The 16,105-nt window shown below is 38.5% G+C and overlaps 2 protein-coding genes across 3 annotated transcripts in view; one reads left to right on the top strand and one right to left on the bottom strand.

Moving 5' to 3' along the window:
- The first annotated feature begins 1,583 nt into the window (after positions 1-1,583).
- On the top strand, positions 1,584-6,807 carry LOC149841278 (Tetratricopeptide repeat (TPR)-like superfamily protein). Its single transcript, XM_090005233.1, has 3 exons — positions 1,584-4,002; positions 4,122-4,213; positions 6,177-6,807. Exon 1 carries the CDS (start codon positions 1,584-1,586, stop codon positions 3,918-3,920), a length of 2,337 nt encoding a protein of 778 aa, XP_089861359.1. The 3' UTR covers positions 3,921-4,002; positions 4,122-4,213; positions 6,177-6,807.
- Positions 6,808-8,403: 1,596 nt separating this feature from the next.
- Positions 8,404-16,105, bottom strand: part of LOC149841277 (uncharacterized) — a 29,271-nt gene continuing 21,569 nt past the window's right edge. For both annotated transcript variants that reach the window (XM_090003735.1, XM_090003736.1), the window contains exons 4-6: positions 9,357-9,759; positions 9,101-9,267; positions 8,404-8,986 (exon numbers count right to left, since the gene is read on the bottom strand). In XM_090003735.1, coding sequence (XP_089859861.1) covers positions 8,714-8,986; positions 9,101-9,267; positions 9,357-9,759 — 843 coding nt within the window. In that variant the 3' untranslated portion in view covers positions 8,404-8,713. The remainder of the gene's footprint in view (positions 8,987-9,100; positions 9,268-9,356; positions 9,760-16,105) is intronic.

The following is a 16,105-nucleotide window of genomic DNA, read 5'->3' as shown; positions in this document are numbered from 1 at the left end:
AACCCCTATCTTTCTTTCTAAGTAGGAAAAAATCTATCTGACTCGTATTAATTCCACTTTTAAATGTTACTAGGTGAGACTCCCTCTTCCTAAACCAAGTGTTTGCTAAGATCATATCATAGGACCAACCAAAATCTAAAATCCTTTCTCCACTTTCGTTTCTTTCTCCTATACCATAGCCTCCATGGATACTCTCAAATCTATCTCTACTAATGCCCACATGTTCATTAAGGTCACCGCCGATGAAAAGTTTTTCTCCATAAGATATCCCTTGTACTACTCCATCTAAATCTTCTCAAAATTGACGCTTAATGGAATCATCTAAACCTACTTGAGGTGCATAAATACTAATAATATTTGTACTTAATATTAATTTAATAAGTAAAATCCTATCACCCTTCCTACGGACCTCAACTACATTATCTATAAACTCACGACTCATAACAATCCCTACTTTATTCTTATTTGTATTTATTCTTGTATATCAAATCTTATATTCCCAAGGTTCAATCACTTTTGCCTTCTCACCTACCCATTTGGTCTCTTGTAGACACAAAATATCAATCTTTCTCCTACACATAACATCTACTAACTTTACCAACTTACCAGTTAAAGACCCTATGTTCCAAGTGACTAACCTAATTTTATGGTCTTGGACTAACTTCTTTACCCCCACCCGTCCAACAAAGTGAGGGAATTCTTGCCTATTTGACACCACACTTGGGCGTCGGTGTGACGCATCGCTTTCGGCCGATGACCTAACAACCCTTGCCCATTTATCACTTTCTCCGGGCCTATAGAGTACAACGCGTCGCTCAGTAAAAAACGCCCCAACAAAATTCTTATATTGGTTCATATTCATAGGGTATGACTAAGTTTTTATGTTGGCTGTCACTGTCCTACCGCAACCCTCCTCCTTTATCCGGGCTTGGGACCGGCAGTGTATAACTAACTAAACCGTTATACACAGGCCGAGTTAATAAACAACATGATCAAGTCTAACGAGGGAACCAGATCCATGTTACCTATCCACCTGAAATTTGAATATATTTTTCCCATTTTAAATGTATCCGGTATCACAAGGTCTCACATCATAATCGGATCTCTGTCTCCACCGTGTGAACAGAGATTTGGATAAGTAAATAGATCCACTCTCCAAAAAATCAGATCTTCACATCCGAGACCCATTTTCATCCCAATCTTCCACTCCCACATTTTCAAAAAAAAACTTGCCTTCTAAATCGGGTCATTCATGACCGATCCCAAGATCCCATATTTTCCTTTTCTGGTACCGAAAAACCAATCACAGAAAATTTGGTTACGTAAGTGTCAATCCCTACATTCTCAGTTCCGCTGAGGAGAGATGATTTTCGGTTATCTAGAAATTATGAGGGCAATATTTGGATATTTTGCCTCAATATTTACAAGTGGCAAAATTTTAACTGCATCTTTTTCTTTAAAAACAATTAATTGTTACTAAGCATTTTTCAGTTCAAAAACTTCGGCCCCTGCAACGTCCACGTAAAACCCTCTGCATTAGAAATCCTAGTTTGGTAAAACCCTGCCTTCCGCCCCTTCCTTTGATGCCATCCGGCGGAGCCCTTCCCTCCTCTGCCGGAACCCTCCTGCTCGTCGCCTCCATCCTCAAAATCCTAGCCCGCGGCGGCCCTGCCGACCTCTTGAGGACGCCCTTCCCACTCTCCGACACCCTCGTCCGGCGCGTCCTCCTCCGCCGCACCCTGCCCCCGCGCAGCAAGCTCGACTTCTTCCGATGGGCGCTCTCCCGTCCCGACTACGACCCATCCCCTGAGGCCTTCTCCCTCGTCGTCCGCTCCCTCTGCCGCTCCAGCGGCGGCGCGGCCCTCGACGATGAGCTCCCCGTGATCCTCCGCTCCATGCGCCGCCGCGGCTTCGCTCTCGACCCCGCAACCTTCAAGCTCCTCATTGACGCCTCCGTCCGCTCCGGCAGGTTCGACCGCGCCCTTGAGGCCCTCGACGACATGGAGCGATCGGGCGCCGGCCTCGACCCTAGGGTTTACGGCTCCGTCCTCGTCGCCCTCGCCAGGAAGAACCAGATCGCCCTGGCGCTGTCGATCTTCGACAAGGTCCTGGAGTCGGGCGTCGCTCTCCCGAATAATCTCGCCTGCAACGAGCTCCTCGTCGCGCTCCGGGATGCGAGGATGAAGGGCGAGTTCAGGAGGGTTCTCGACGAGCTGATGGATCGGGGTTTTGTTCTCGATGCGTGGGGATTCAATATCTGCATTCACGCGTTCGGGTGTTGGGGGGAATTGGGCGTTTCGCTGAAACTGTTTAGGAGGATGAGGGAAGAGGGGCGGACCCCCGATTTGTGTACGTATAATTCCTTGATTCGGGTTCTTTGCTTCGTTGGAAAATTGGACGAGGCGTTGGTTCTGTTTGAAGAGTTGAAGGGTTCGGGGCACGATCCCGATGGGTTTAGTTATCGAATCGTAATCCAGGGGTGCTGCAAGGCGTATAGGTTAGAAGCTGCAATCAAACTGTTTGGGGAAATGCAGGCGAGTAATTGTAGTCCTAGTGTTGTAGTTTATAATTCCCTCATCGATGGGTTGTTTAAGGCGAAGAGATTGGCAGACGCCTGTAAATTTTTCGAGAGGATGGTTCAGGACGGGTTGAGGCCTACATGTTGGACGTATAACATTTTGATCGATGGGTTGTTCAAAAATGGTAGAGCAGTGGCTGCGTATTCGCTTTTCTGTGATCTGAAGAAGAAGGGGCGGTATGTTGATGGTGTTACTTACAGCATAGTTATCTTGTATCTTGTTCGGAACGGGAGGATCGAAAGCTCCCTCCATTTGGTGGAAGAAATGGAAGCTAAAGGATTTGTAGTCGATCTAATTACGCTGACATCTCTTGTCATTGGGCTTCATAAGTTTGGTCTCTGGGATTGGGCTGAACGGCTAATGAAGCACGTTCGAGATAGCAGCCTGGTGATAAACGTTCTTCGTTGGAGCTCGGAGATGGAATTTGCCATGAAGTTGCCGCAGGAAAAGGATAAGGATTTTAAGCTCATGTTTCCTACGGTTGATGACGCAGATGAAATTCTGAATCTGTTGAAGGTATCTGCATCCAATGGAAGTTCTAGAAGTAGCTTCAAGAGCATGTCCCAAGGGGAGCTGCATAATACCAGGCTCAATTCCTATAGATGGGCGTCGTCTCCCTATATGGATCGTCTTGCAGAGGAAAGTGAATATGATAACTGTTCTCAAGAGTTTTGTGCATTTAGAGGACAGAGAGTGGGAGATAAGGGAGTAGAATCCTTTGATATTGACATGGTTAATACATACATGTCCATCTTTTTGTCTAAGGGGAAGCTGAGTGTGGCTTGTAAATTGTTTGAAATCTTCACTGAAATGGGGCGTCAACCAGTAAGCTACACTTACAATTCTTTGATGAGCTCGTTTGTCAAGAAGGGCTATTTCAACATAGCATGGGGAATTTTGGTTGAGATGGGGGAGCAGTTGTGTCCTGCTGACATTGCAACATACAATGTGATCATCCAGGGACTCGGAAAAATGGGTAAAGCAGACCTTGCTTGTGCTATCCTTGAGCAATTGTTGAATAAGGGTGGGTACCTCGATACTATCATGTACAATACTTTGATCAATGCACTGGGAAAGGCTGGTCGCTTAGATGAAGCCAACAACTTATTCAAACAAATGACTGAAAGTGGCATCAGCCCAGATGTTGTCACCTTTAATACACTCATTGAGATCCACAGCAAGCAAGGAAGAGTGAAAGAAGCTTACAAGTTTCTCAAGATGATGTTGGATGCAGGCTGCTCTCCTAATCACATCACCGATACAATTCTTGATTCTCTACAAAAAGAAATAGAGAAAATGAGGTACCAGAAGGCATCTATGAAACGTGGGGATTTTTCTTAAATGATAGAACTCTCCACAGTGTTGGTTACTTGGACGCTACCTAAAGTCTGGTCGGCTTGTCTGGTAAATCTTGCAGGGACAGGTATGATTCCTCTCCTACATTATTATGAAATCATTTTATCATTTCGTATTTGACATAAAGGTTATGATCTTTTGAGGACTTATTGTGTGCATGTTTATTGAATGGAATCCTTTGTACAGGTTTTGCCACTATGTGCTGAGAGTTTTGAATGTCCCTCCAGAGTCTAGACACATTTTGTTCGATGATGATATCATGTTCTATTAAGATATCGGTAACTTACTCTCCTAGCTTTAAGGTTATTTTGGATGATTTCTAGAAGAAATGTTCTATCAAGATCAGGTCTTTATAATATAATTGAATATTTCAAATTTTCATATGATATTTGTATATTCTACTATCTTTTATAATGTAAAATGTCAGATCATTATCTAGAAGTTCCTTCTTTTATTGGCTTTTTATGAACTATTAGTATGATTCCTGGAGCTTTACAATATTTTCAGCTTCACACCTGTAGACTATGTGCTCTGTAAGCCACTTGTTTCTAGACATAATTCTCCTATGATCAATTATTGTCTATTTATTTCATTACAAACAATGATGAGAAAAATAAATTTTGTCTATGAAATTTTGGAAGGTAAAGTTGGTTAATCATTAATTTACTTGTTGTTTGATCTATGATACAAGGTGAATGTTCAGGATTTTGCAATTTGTCGGTATATCATTGACAAAAATTATTGGCTTTTTTTCAAAATTTCAAAGTTATGGAATCATTACATCTACGCCCAAGCTGCTCTAGGAAATTCTACTAGTGATTCTTGTTTGTTAATCTGAGCATATTTGTTCTGGTTCTCTGAGGGTCATGTCCTATGTCACATAGGTATGAGTGCAGGTATTAGGCATGACATGGGTACAATTAGAAAGTGTAACACAATAATTTCTAAATAGATGGGTACATAGGTATGGATGTACAAAAAAACTCATGTAAGAATGCGCAATTCTGCTACATTTCACAAGATGCTATGGATATGAAGTTATAAACTATCTATTCCAAGTTAAAGTCTGTCTAAAGCATGTCAAAGGTTTGTAGTTCTGATTGACATGTCTATATTTGAACATAAGCAGTTTTGATTGTGTGTAGGATACACATTGATTGGATCATAAGATGGATAAACCGATAAAATGGATCAAGTTAAGTTCGAACCTAGATGACACATACACAATGCTGGTACAGGTATCACATGGGTATGGCACCAGTATGGAGACTTGGTAGAACTGCCCATGTTACATAGGTTTTGTTTTTGTAGTGCGCTTGTCTCTAAACGTTTGGGCAATGAAAGGAGATATCCAGCCCAAGAGTAGCCATGATGACCTCACCGAGGATGTGACCATCTGAAATACATATAAGCAGGTTTTCCTTGATGTTAAAGCTCAGTTCAGGCAGGTTAACCAGGGTTGAGCTCAGCACAAGCTTGGGTTAGGTTGAGCCTGAACGAGCTCGAGCTGAGCTTTAAATAAAAGTGTTTTTCAATAGTATAAGATGGTAATGCAATGGGATTTGGGTTGCAAACAAAGTTTGTCCAGTGCTATAAAAGCATCATACGAGTTATATAATAACAAAAGTTGAACATTATATTAAAATAATTTAAATGAGCCTTAATGAGTTGAAGCTCAGAGCCTGGTCTCTTCTATGAGCCTAATGGGTGGCTCAAGCTTCACTCACGTCATCAAAATGTCTAAACCCAGCTGAATCTTAGCAAGCCAAGCCTGCTCCTTCTCCCTGTATCAGGTCAATGTAATTTAGAATCTAGATAGATATGTTCACCTGGATATTCAACATCTGCAAGGGTATTGCTCTTTTGCTGCAGAACTGGTGTTGTATACTGTCCATCAGAAACAGACTTAAAATTTCATCTTAAGCTAAAGTTACTTCTGGTTTTATGGGACTTCATGATCTGGTACTCCTTGTTATGTAATTTTGTAAGGGTATTACTCTTGCTGCACAATTGGTGTTGCACACTCTCCATCAGCTGAAAAGCAGTTGTAAGTTTCAATTTCAACTTAGCTAGAGTTGTTTCTGGTTTTATGGGACTTCGATCCTGTATTCTGTGTTACTTAATTTTTGTTGCTTTTCTTTCTTCTATCCTTTATTTTTGTCTTTTGCTAAAAGATGTGTTTATGATACAGTTCTTTTTTTTTCCTACTCATACAGATTATTTCGTGCCTTGTCTGTGTAGATTATTGGATTGGTTGAAGAGAAGCACCAAGGATGGTTTCTTATGGCAAATGCTAAGGTGCTGGATAACATTAATAATTCTGTTAAAGCAGTGTGAAGGTTGTGAATAGTTGGATGGAGCTGGAGGCTGTCCAAATTAAATATGGAAAAGTTGTTTGCGCATGTTCTTCTAATGTGATGCTTAGTGTACGAGGTGTTCATAGGAAGATCATTATTGCCTGTTTCTCAAGTTCCTGTTAGACCTATTGAAGATGGCTCGCTTATGGTCAGTAATTGAATCTAAGCCAGATTGAAGTTAAATCTCACAAAAATAGCCACTCACATGCAGGTTTAAGTTTATGTTGCATCACTTGTATATGTGAAAATTCTGGTTGGCAAAGAAGCAACCTGAGTGGCAATAGACTGGGTTCAGCGATTGATGATTATTAATGAACTGCGTTCAGTATCTTCTTAAGATTGAGCTAACCTTGTTGTGGAAGATGGTTGAAGTGTAGCCATTTTTTGCTTGTTATTGGTCAAATAATGGGAGATTTAGGATTGGTCTCATTAATTTATGAGAACTTAAAGCTGTATCATTCTTTATTCATTAATTAATTTGATCAGTAATTGCCCCCTTGTTGAGGAAACGGAAAGCACGGCCTTCATCAATCCCCCATAAAGAAGCCTTTGCACTCATGTAACTAAACCTGTCTTCTGTAACGAGTTCTTGTCATGGATGAGATGTCTCTCTCTTGAAATGTCCATTGACACTGTGTACCAAGCATTGACCATCTTGTTATCGATATCCTTTCTGAACAAACACACACACACACGTACAGGTGTTGGATAACTGTTTCTGCTTGCTTGATGCTAAATTCTAGGGCTATAGGCCACCCTGGGTGGCTTGGGAATGCCTAGTTTTTCCTTTGTTTTTCTTGAGGAAAACGTAGTTATTTTTCCCGTCTTTCTCCTTGTCTCTTGGTCCCTTCTGCAACATGTAGTGAAGCTACAAACAGCCAATCAAGAACTGGAACTCTAATTCAGCTGTGTTTTCCTCCACGTCTACCTTCGATACAGCCCTACTACACCACGGATCAAATGTAAGGTCATACACGGGAACAAAAAATAAAGGTCTCATATTTGGAATCCCCTTATTCGGTTTTGAGTCAGCACCTTTAGAGGGCGTTTGTTTCATGCCCTTTCTTATGAAAGCAGCTCTCTTTCACCTTTATGGGGCAGCCCTTTCCTATCAAAGAGACTCTTTCATATATAATAAGGTCTCTTTCCTACAATGCCTCTTTCCTACAAAGTTATCTTTTATCTTCTTTTTTTCTGGGGGGGGGCTTGTGACAAGGGACGATACCCATGGGCTTCGAACTTGTGACATTCACAAGTCACTCTTACCAAATGAGTGGGTTGAAACAAACATGTTTATGAGAAATATATAATGGGACTCACATAATAAATGCACAAAATCAACTTTCCTGTCAAAAACGGGTTCATACCTCTTTGGGGAAGCATTTTCCCTCCAAATTGCCTCTTTCAAACCAAAAGAGGCTTCTCTTGAGTGGGAGTGTAACAAACGCCCCTTGGTGCAAATATGAAGTTATGCACTAAATATGCGAAGCAATGATTTGAAGAGACCACCAGCTGACTGGAGCAGATCTAGTGATCAAGCCAGCGTACTTAGTAAAGTACTCGGGTCCCACAAAACATGGAAAATCTCTACTTTAGCAATTTTCTGTGTTTTTTTTATTTTACACAAAATCGATAATGAGGTAGCAATTTTCCGTGCTTTGCATTTTACACAGAAAATCACTACCCACGCAGCAATTTTTTGCGTTTTGTTGGGCCGAGTACTTTACTAAGTACGATGGCTCACTCACCTAACCAATTAACCACGGCACATCTCCATATAGTAGCACTTCTGGTCCAGACATATACCAGAATTTGGGATCCAAAATAGGCCGCATTCAGCCAGAGTTTATTAGCTTAAATGTAGGCCCATATTCTGATCATTATTTAAGATTGTGGGTCTACAGTTGGATCCAAGTTGGAAACCCAAAATGAATCAATTGGCAAGGTATGGACCCTAGTTTGGTTCACAAGCTGGATCCATGAACTGGGCTGTCTTATCACTTTCAATTGGTTCCAAATTCAAGCCCAAACATCATCAAGAACAAGAGAGATTTGGCTGAATCAAACTGAAGTGAAGTTGAATCACATAAAGGTCAAAGCCAAGCTAAAAATGTTGTTCAAAGCTTATTATTATTATTATTATTATTATTATTATTATTATAGTGCAAACTGCAAAGGGAGCTAAGGGAGTCGAATCCAAGACTTTCAAGCTAGCAGCCAGATATGGTCAACTAAACCAAACATGGATTTGCTCGAACTCAGAGTAAAGCTCGAAAACTGCACTCCAGCTCAACCTCATGGACCCAATCTCCAAACGCAAGCCAGAGCTCAGTCCAAGCTGCTCAGCTCATTGTGTATAACAAACCAAAGGTCTCAGATTAGGATTGAGAGAGGAACGTCAAAGCAACCAAGAGACAAATATCAAAATGAATCATTTTCGCGCATCTGGAATGAATATATTGATGCAAAAACAACCACAAAAGTGGCTAACATAGCCAAACCAGCTGTGACCATCGACACGAAGGATGCATGCAATTCTTTTCCTGCTGGTATCATCCACCTTATTGCATCCTCACTTGATTTGGAATCCAACCTGAAAAAAAGCCACGAACCAGAAGCAGCATGGTGCCTGCATCGCACTATCGCATCTGGTGCACCTATTTCAACAGTTGAAAACCCACTTTCACCAAGGGGCTGCAACCAACATCCCAGTTAGAAGCAAATAACTGAGTAGAATCACATCGCACAACTCAAATGCACATTGATCCAATACAAACAAGATATCGTGGCACAACAAATTAAACTTACTTGATATCGAGCGTGCAGAGGTAGTTCCAAAGCTATTTCATGGTCCTTGCTGTAGCCACCTGAATTATCATGGCTAATCTTAGCATGAACCTCCACAACAGACTGGTGTGAAAGAGAAGATGGCAGTTCGAGGTTTGTGTCTCCGAAAACCGCAGCATCAACAAATACTGTCAATCAATCAAGCTTTCTGTTAGGCATAAGTACCGATCAGTGAGATTCGGGATTATAAAGCAGAATGGTTGTCTTACGGTCTTACCACCACGTTGGACAAGCCTTTGAAGCTCAAAAGAGTCTGCAAAGACTCCTGGTCTTAATCTTTCAACAAGCACTAACTCACATGACTGTCCAGAAGGATCAACAGTAGTGTTTGACTGGACCTGATATTTCATCGATGAAAGCACACGACGATGAGAACCTTCACCCATCAGAAGTCGTTGGAATGCTACCATTTTGAACATTGGCCTCGTATCAGTCTTCCACTCACCACTTGAAGCATGGCAAAGTTCCTCAAGTAATTGTCCTTGGAAATCATAACTAGGAAGCTTGCCATATTGTCCTAAGAAGGAATTTATAACAAACTCGTGAGAGCATTTCATGCTGCAGATGACATTTTGATCATTAATTTCTTCATGACCTACTGCAAAAAGTGATCCGCGTGTCTGAAATTAGAAAAAGAATTGTAATTAATTAGAAACAGAAGGGGAAAGGACACTTATAAACGAGTTCAAAAGTTTAGGGCAAAATAATATTAGCAGCAGAGCACAAAGACGGAGAACACATTTATAGCACCAAAGAGAGCAACAGAACCTTCTTAATAATTCCAGCAGGGTCATGCCATGCCAAAAAAAATAAAAAAATCAAAAGTGAAAAGTGAAACCAACCATAGGTTTGTTCCTGTGGTTTACAAAGAGGGGAAATACTCAAATCAGCAGAAGAGTCACAAGGCAAAACTGAAAAACTGATATACTAGACCTGACACAATCATTTTGAAAGATCAAAAGGTCAGAAAGACAGGAACCTGATGGAACAAGCAGCAGAATCAGAACTACATGCATTCACCAAAACATCTACAACCTGCCTCCATTGACCCATCCCACTAAGAGATCCCATCGAAAACAAGCAAAAAGAGAGGCAATAGGAAGTTTCTGTCAGAGAGAGAGAGAGAGACAGATGGGACATGCCACTGAAAGGAAGAAACCTATGTAGTCAAAAGCACTAGGCATTGCTTAGTCGGTGCACCCCTAAAAGGTCTAGTCGGAGATTAGGCAGGACTAGTCGGTACCTCAATTTAAAAAATAAAAAATATACAAAATTGACAAATGAATTGCTAAAATTAATAACAAACATGCATGAAACATAAAATAATCAACAATAAGTAATAGACAAAAAATAAAGTCAAACACTGTAAAATAATCAAACATATATGTGTATAACAAGATGTATGAATCAACTAAGTACACATGCTTTCAAATCATGATATACATTAACAAAAAATCGTGCTTTTATAGAAACATGCAATCAAAGAAACATGATATATAAAATATATAACCAGAAAATTTCAGAATATAGTCATATACCAACACAAAATTCATAATATATATATATATATTATAACTATACATGCTTTAAGCCAAATATATATTTATAATCAAAACAAAATATATATACAATATATATAAACATATATTCTTTGTTTCTCTCTCTGTCTCCCACTCAGCTGGACAAGGAGAAGAAGGGGCAAGAAGAAGAGGGGGAGGAAGAAGTGGCGAGAAGAGATGAAAAGACGAAGAGAAAAGAAAGAAGAAGCAGTAGGAAGAAAAGAAAAAGATGGAAGCGGAGGGGAGGAAGAAGAGGGAAAAAGAAGAAGCAAAGGCGAGAGAAGAAGAGGGGGCGTGGAGAGGAGGAAGAAGAGGACGAAGCAGAGAGAGAGAGAGAGAGAGAGAGAGAGAGAGAGAGACCCGTTTTGTACCCTTTTTCTGTAATAAAAAAAATAATTATTAGGTTGTCCCTGCAAGGACAGCATAGTCGCCGACTACCTAAGCAGTGCCTAGTCAATGAAAAAGGGTCCTTTGAAGGTCCAGCGCCTAGATAAAGTAGACTAGGTGCTGCGCCTAAGGTGACTAGGAGGCCTAATTGTCGCCTACTCGCTGCTTTGGACTACATAGGAAGAAAAGGACAATGGATTCACTAATTTGATGCTATGCAAATGTTTCATTCTTTCACTTATGTGGTTTTCTGTATCTTATCATTTAATCTCACCAAATTTGTCACCTTCAAGTCTCCAGCCCACACTTTAAGAGGCTAAAACCTATGTTATATGGCCATGGACAGACGCAAACAGGATTCGATAGGAGACACGGATTTGCAATTTTTTGAAAACTTGGACATGAGGACATGATTTTTTTTTAAGTGATAAAAACAGATTTTTAGTATTTTAACATATAATAATATATATATCATTACCACCGCAGGGGTCGCCCGCGTGACCAGCAGGGTGGTTGTGAGGGTGTTGAGATGAAGGCAGCGGATCAAACCCAATTGGCGGCGGGTGTGTCCGTAGCTTTCAGAGGTGGGCCACGTAAGGCAAGATGGTCATGGGGCACCACCCGGGGTTTTCCTTGCTTAGGTGAGGGTTCCTCATCATCAACAAACATATAAAAATATATATCAATGAGTATATATTAAAATATTAAAATAATGTTGGACATGTCATGTGGCATGTTCACATGTCACGATATGCCAGCTGGAAAAGGCCCTACATAGTGTGCCCCTTTCTCATAGGACAAAACCATGAAACAATCAGTTTCAACTATGTCAAACCGATTTCGATTATGACATTTCACTTTTACAACCTAACAAGGGGATCAGCATTGCACATTCATAACTTAATAAGATAGCATCATATCTTGCAAGATACAGGCCCCTAAGTGTATCCCTCATCTCAAAAACACATTTGTTCTAAATAGCCCACTATAGCTAGGACTGTGTTCAATTTATTTGTAGGACTGGATTCCCATTACACATACAGCAACACAAGGCTAGATGTATATTTAAGGGGTTGGCGTGTAATCCAGGCTGATGAGAAACATATAAAGGGCATACTCATCTTTATCAAACGATAGTCTCAACATTCTAAACATTAACTGGAAGAAAAGGAAAAAAGACAGGTTCCTTGTTACAAAATTGGAAGTCAGGATAGTTACCCTAGGAGGATAAAAACTGAATGTGACAATTGTTAAAATGTACCCATCTATTGTTGTAATTAGATATATTTTATATATATAAAAGATGATACATATACATATATGGTATATATGTATATGTATCCTCCTATTTATATATATATATATATATTTTCATTTTGTTTAGCCGTAGGGGTATTTTAGTCTTTTCCTCTGTTTTACGCACATTCACTTTATGAATGTGATTGTAATTTATTTTATTTTTCTTTTTCTTTTATTTTTTATTTCTTTTTTCTCAAGTACCAAAAGGTACCTTGGGGGGCCCACTCAAATAGACGTTGGGCCCCTTCCAACGGTCACATTTGTGACCGTTGGAGGGGCTCCAACGTCTATGTGTGGAGCCCCTCCAAGGCTCCTTTTTGTTGTTATAAATAGGGGCTCTCCCCTTTGTATTTCTTACTTCTTGAGGGAGCTTATGCTCCATTGTAATGGGGTTTTTACCCCTTGTCCATTGTTTCTTCAATGATATGCAACTTATGACTTTATGTCATATTTTTCCCTTTTTATGGGTTTTATGGGTTAGCACATTATGTGCTTGTGTTGTTTCCCTTTAATGGGTATATTTGCACTTCACGTGCATAAGTATGGGTTCATTATTGAACCCAATGTATTCCAACTCACTTTCTAACATGGTATCAGAGCAAGGTTGAGATCGAGTTGTTCTTTGGTGCATCGGGAAGCGTGGTATTCAAGAATTTGTTAAAGAAAAATGGTGAAGTATTCGTTTCTCTCTATTGTCTTTCTTATAGTTATTCAGTATGCATTCTATTTCTTTGAGTATTGTATGAAGAATGTAATATGTTCTTTTCTTTATGTGTGCTTTTTGTCATTATGTCTTTTTTTGAGTTACTTGCTACTCCATTGAATCGTTTTCGTATGTTTTTCTTTGAAAAACTTTAAATGATAACTTGTTTGGCGAAAAATTAGATATATGATTGCTCAAAACTTGCTTTAATGGGTCGGTAAAAATTTATGACCGTTGGAACTTTGAATTTACATTTTAAACCTAACCGTGTTTATGAAAATACCTTTATATGAATGTTTATTCTTTAAAGAAAGGTATGTTAAGATTAAAATGCTTGTGAAATGTAGTTTTTTGAAAAATGTTTGGCATATATGAAAAATTCCATATTATGTGTCTGTTTTATATGAGCAACATTTAATTAAGAAAGTTTTTTTTTTATAATACCGGTTGAATTAAGTTTTAAAATGGTCTTATGGAATATGTTGATTTTCTTTCCATCTTTACACTCTTAAGGATGTTTTCAACATTTAGAGAGTTCTCTCTCTTTTCAATAAGAGACATTTATATTTTTATGTTGTGATTGTCTCTTGTGGGTTTTGGTGTTTGCCCTTTTGTTTGTTCATTAGTGAATGTTGTAAGTGCTTAATGCACTCTTTTGCTTTTCCGCATATTTCATTACAAAAGTTATGGTCTTCACTAATGTTTATTGTGTACTTATTTCATTAGGAGTAGGTAATAATCTATTAAGTCATGTTTTTTGATAAAACTTAAGAGTGTTAAATTTTTCCTCAATACATGTTTACTTTTTATTTAAGCCATAGTACAATCTTATTTATCATAAGGTTTTGTTAATGAATCTATTTTGTTGGGATGTCTTCCACTTTAATGGAGTTTTCTCCTTCTTTGGGAGTTGTATATGTTTTTTGTTCAAACTCTCCTTAAGGAGCCTTTCGGTCCTTATAATCTTCTTGTGAGTATATACTCTTTTATGAAGATTTCATGATTGTTTACCATTTTTAAGTTGCAATAGTAGATTTCATAAGTTTTTCGAACTTCACCATCTTTATGAATGCCTATATTGGCCTAAGTTTGTTATTTTTGAACTTCACCAACTTCACCGTTTAATTGCACCTTATGTCTTTCATAGTTAAGGCTTGTTTGTTCCAAATCGGTTCATACACATGATGTTGCTTAATATTTCATGTTATGTTGTATAGTAAGCCTTTTTTGATGTACAAGACTTCTTTTGAAGATTAAGCATAATTCGTGTTTATGCAAAAATTGTTTTCATGGATTATATTGGACCTTTGATTCAATTTGTTAATCGGTCCTCTTTGTAAAAACTTTTATTTGGAAAATGATTCCTTATGTGTTTATTGCCCTTTTGTGGCATTTATGTTTGTCCATCACATGTTATTTAATGCATCATTTATTTGGCCTTAGTATTGTTATATTAGAGATGTTTGTCGAGGTGAGTTATGGGCACCTCGTGTTGTATCATTTTTAGATTGTCCACCTTCCATATTATAGATGGTTGTTGAGGTGAGTTATGGGCACCTTGGGACTCTAAAATGATTTGTTATTTGATCTCTAATTATGAGTGTGTCACTCATTTTTTCTCTTGTGCCATTGATATTATGGATGCTTCTATGTAAATGTGATAGACATATGATATTTGTAACCTTAAATGTTTTAAGGTATATTTAAAATCAAGATGTTTTGGATTATAGCCCAACCTTCTATTTGTTTATGAATCTTATGAGTGCATTTGCACATTTGTGATTCTGTATGTTGTGCTCGTTGTGCACATGTGTTCTTGTGTTTTTTCACAAATGTTCTTGGTGTGTATGTTCACACATTTGTTCTAAAGAATATTATTTTATCGGTTGTAGTATCTTGTTGAAGATACGTTTTACTTGCATTTATTCCAAAATGTTATCATGAGTATTCTTTTTTAAAAGGGAATATTGTTTCACTCGAGGTTTATTTTCATTACAAGTTTATTGCCTCAAAAGTCTTTTCCTTTTATGCCCATTATCTAAGTGTCATCATATGTAGACAAGAATTTTATTACACCTTCGTGTGTTTTTAGCCCTTTGTTGGCTTTTTTGCTCTCTTGGTCTAGTAGCTGAACACATTTGACTTGAGTGTTTTTATATGTAGACAAGGCACGTTGATTCACACCATGTTGTGTGATTTTTAGCCTATGTTGGCGTTTGTGTTCTTGTTCTAGTCGCTTAGATGTATGCCCATGGTTGACTTATTTCACTCATTTCAAGTGTCATCTTATGTAGACAAGATATGCATTGTGTTTTTTGCCCATGGTTGGCTTATTACTCTTGTTCTAGTAGCTGAACATACTTTGTTTTAAGTGTATTTTTTACGTAGACAAGAGATACTTTTTAGTCTATGTTGGCATGTATTCTCTTGTTCTTGTCGTAGATGCACTTATTTCAAGTATTATTATATGTAGACAAGAGGTTCTTTTTACACACCTTTGTGTGTGTCTTTGGCCTTTAATGACTTTATATTCTTGATCTAGTAGCTTATACACTTGATTTATGGGTTTTGGAAGACTAATGAGGAAGTTGTTTGTAATGAATAAACTATTATTGAAATTTGCAAAATTTCATTCATGACTTGTGTTTTTCAAGTAAATCATCTTTTTGATATGCATATCAAGTTGATTTCTTAGCATTTAATCTATATATTAAGTGCTTATGGTTTTTGCCACCCTTATATGTAAAATGTTTTTTTTTTTAATTAAGTGTGACTTTCATAAATGTTTTTAAAAACCTTGTGAACTCTTGGGTTTATTTTGCCTAAAGTATGCTTGGAGACTTCGTTTCTCTTATTTGGAACTTCACTACATGGTTGAAGCATGTTTTAGTTCTTTGAGTATCAATTCATATAATGATTCGTATATGCATATGCTCTTTATGGCCTTTTTTGGGCTCTCATTCAATAAAGCATATGTATGTTATGCCTCTTCGTAGGCTTCTTGTGGTATCCCTTAGT

This window comes from Nuphar pumila, chromosome 4 (genome assembly GCF_984573655.1).
Source record: "Nuphar pumila chromosome 4, dmNupPumi1.hap1.1, whole genome shotgun sequence".
In the NCBI taxonomy this organism is placed as follows: Eukaryota; Viridiplantae; Streptophyta; class Magnoliopsida; order Nymphaeales; family Nymphaeaceae; genus Nuphar; species Nuphar pumila.
Note: the sequence above shows the minus strand (reverse complement) of the source record. Positions and strands in the feature narration are given on the sequence as shown.

Coding starts and splice junctions, on each gene's coding strand:
- LOC149841278 (XM_090005233.1), top strand. CDS start 1,584: ATGCCATCCGGCGGAGCCCTTCCCTCCTCTGCCGGAACCCTCCTGCTC.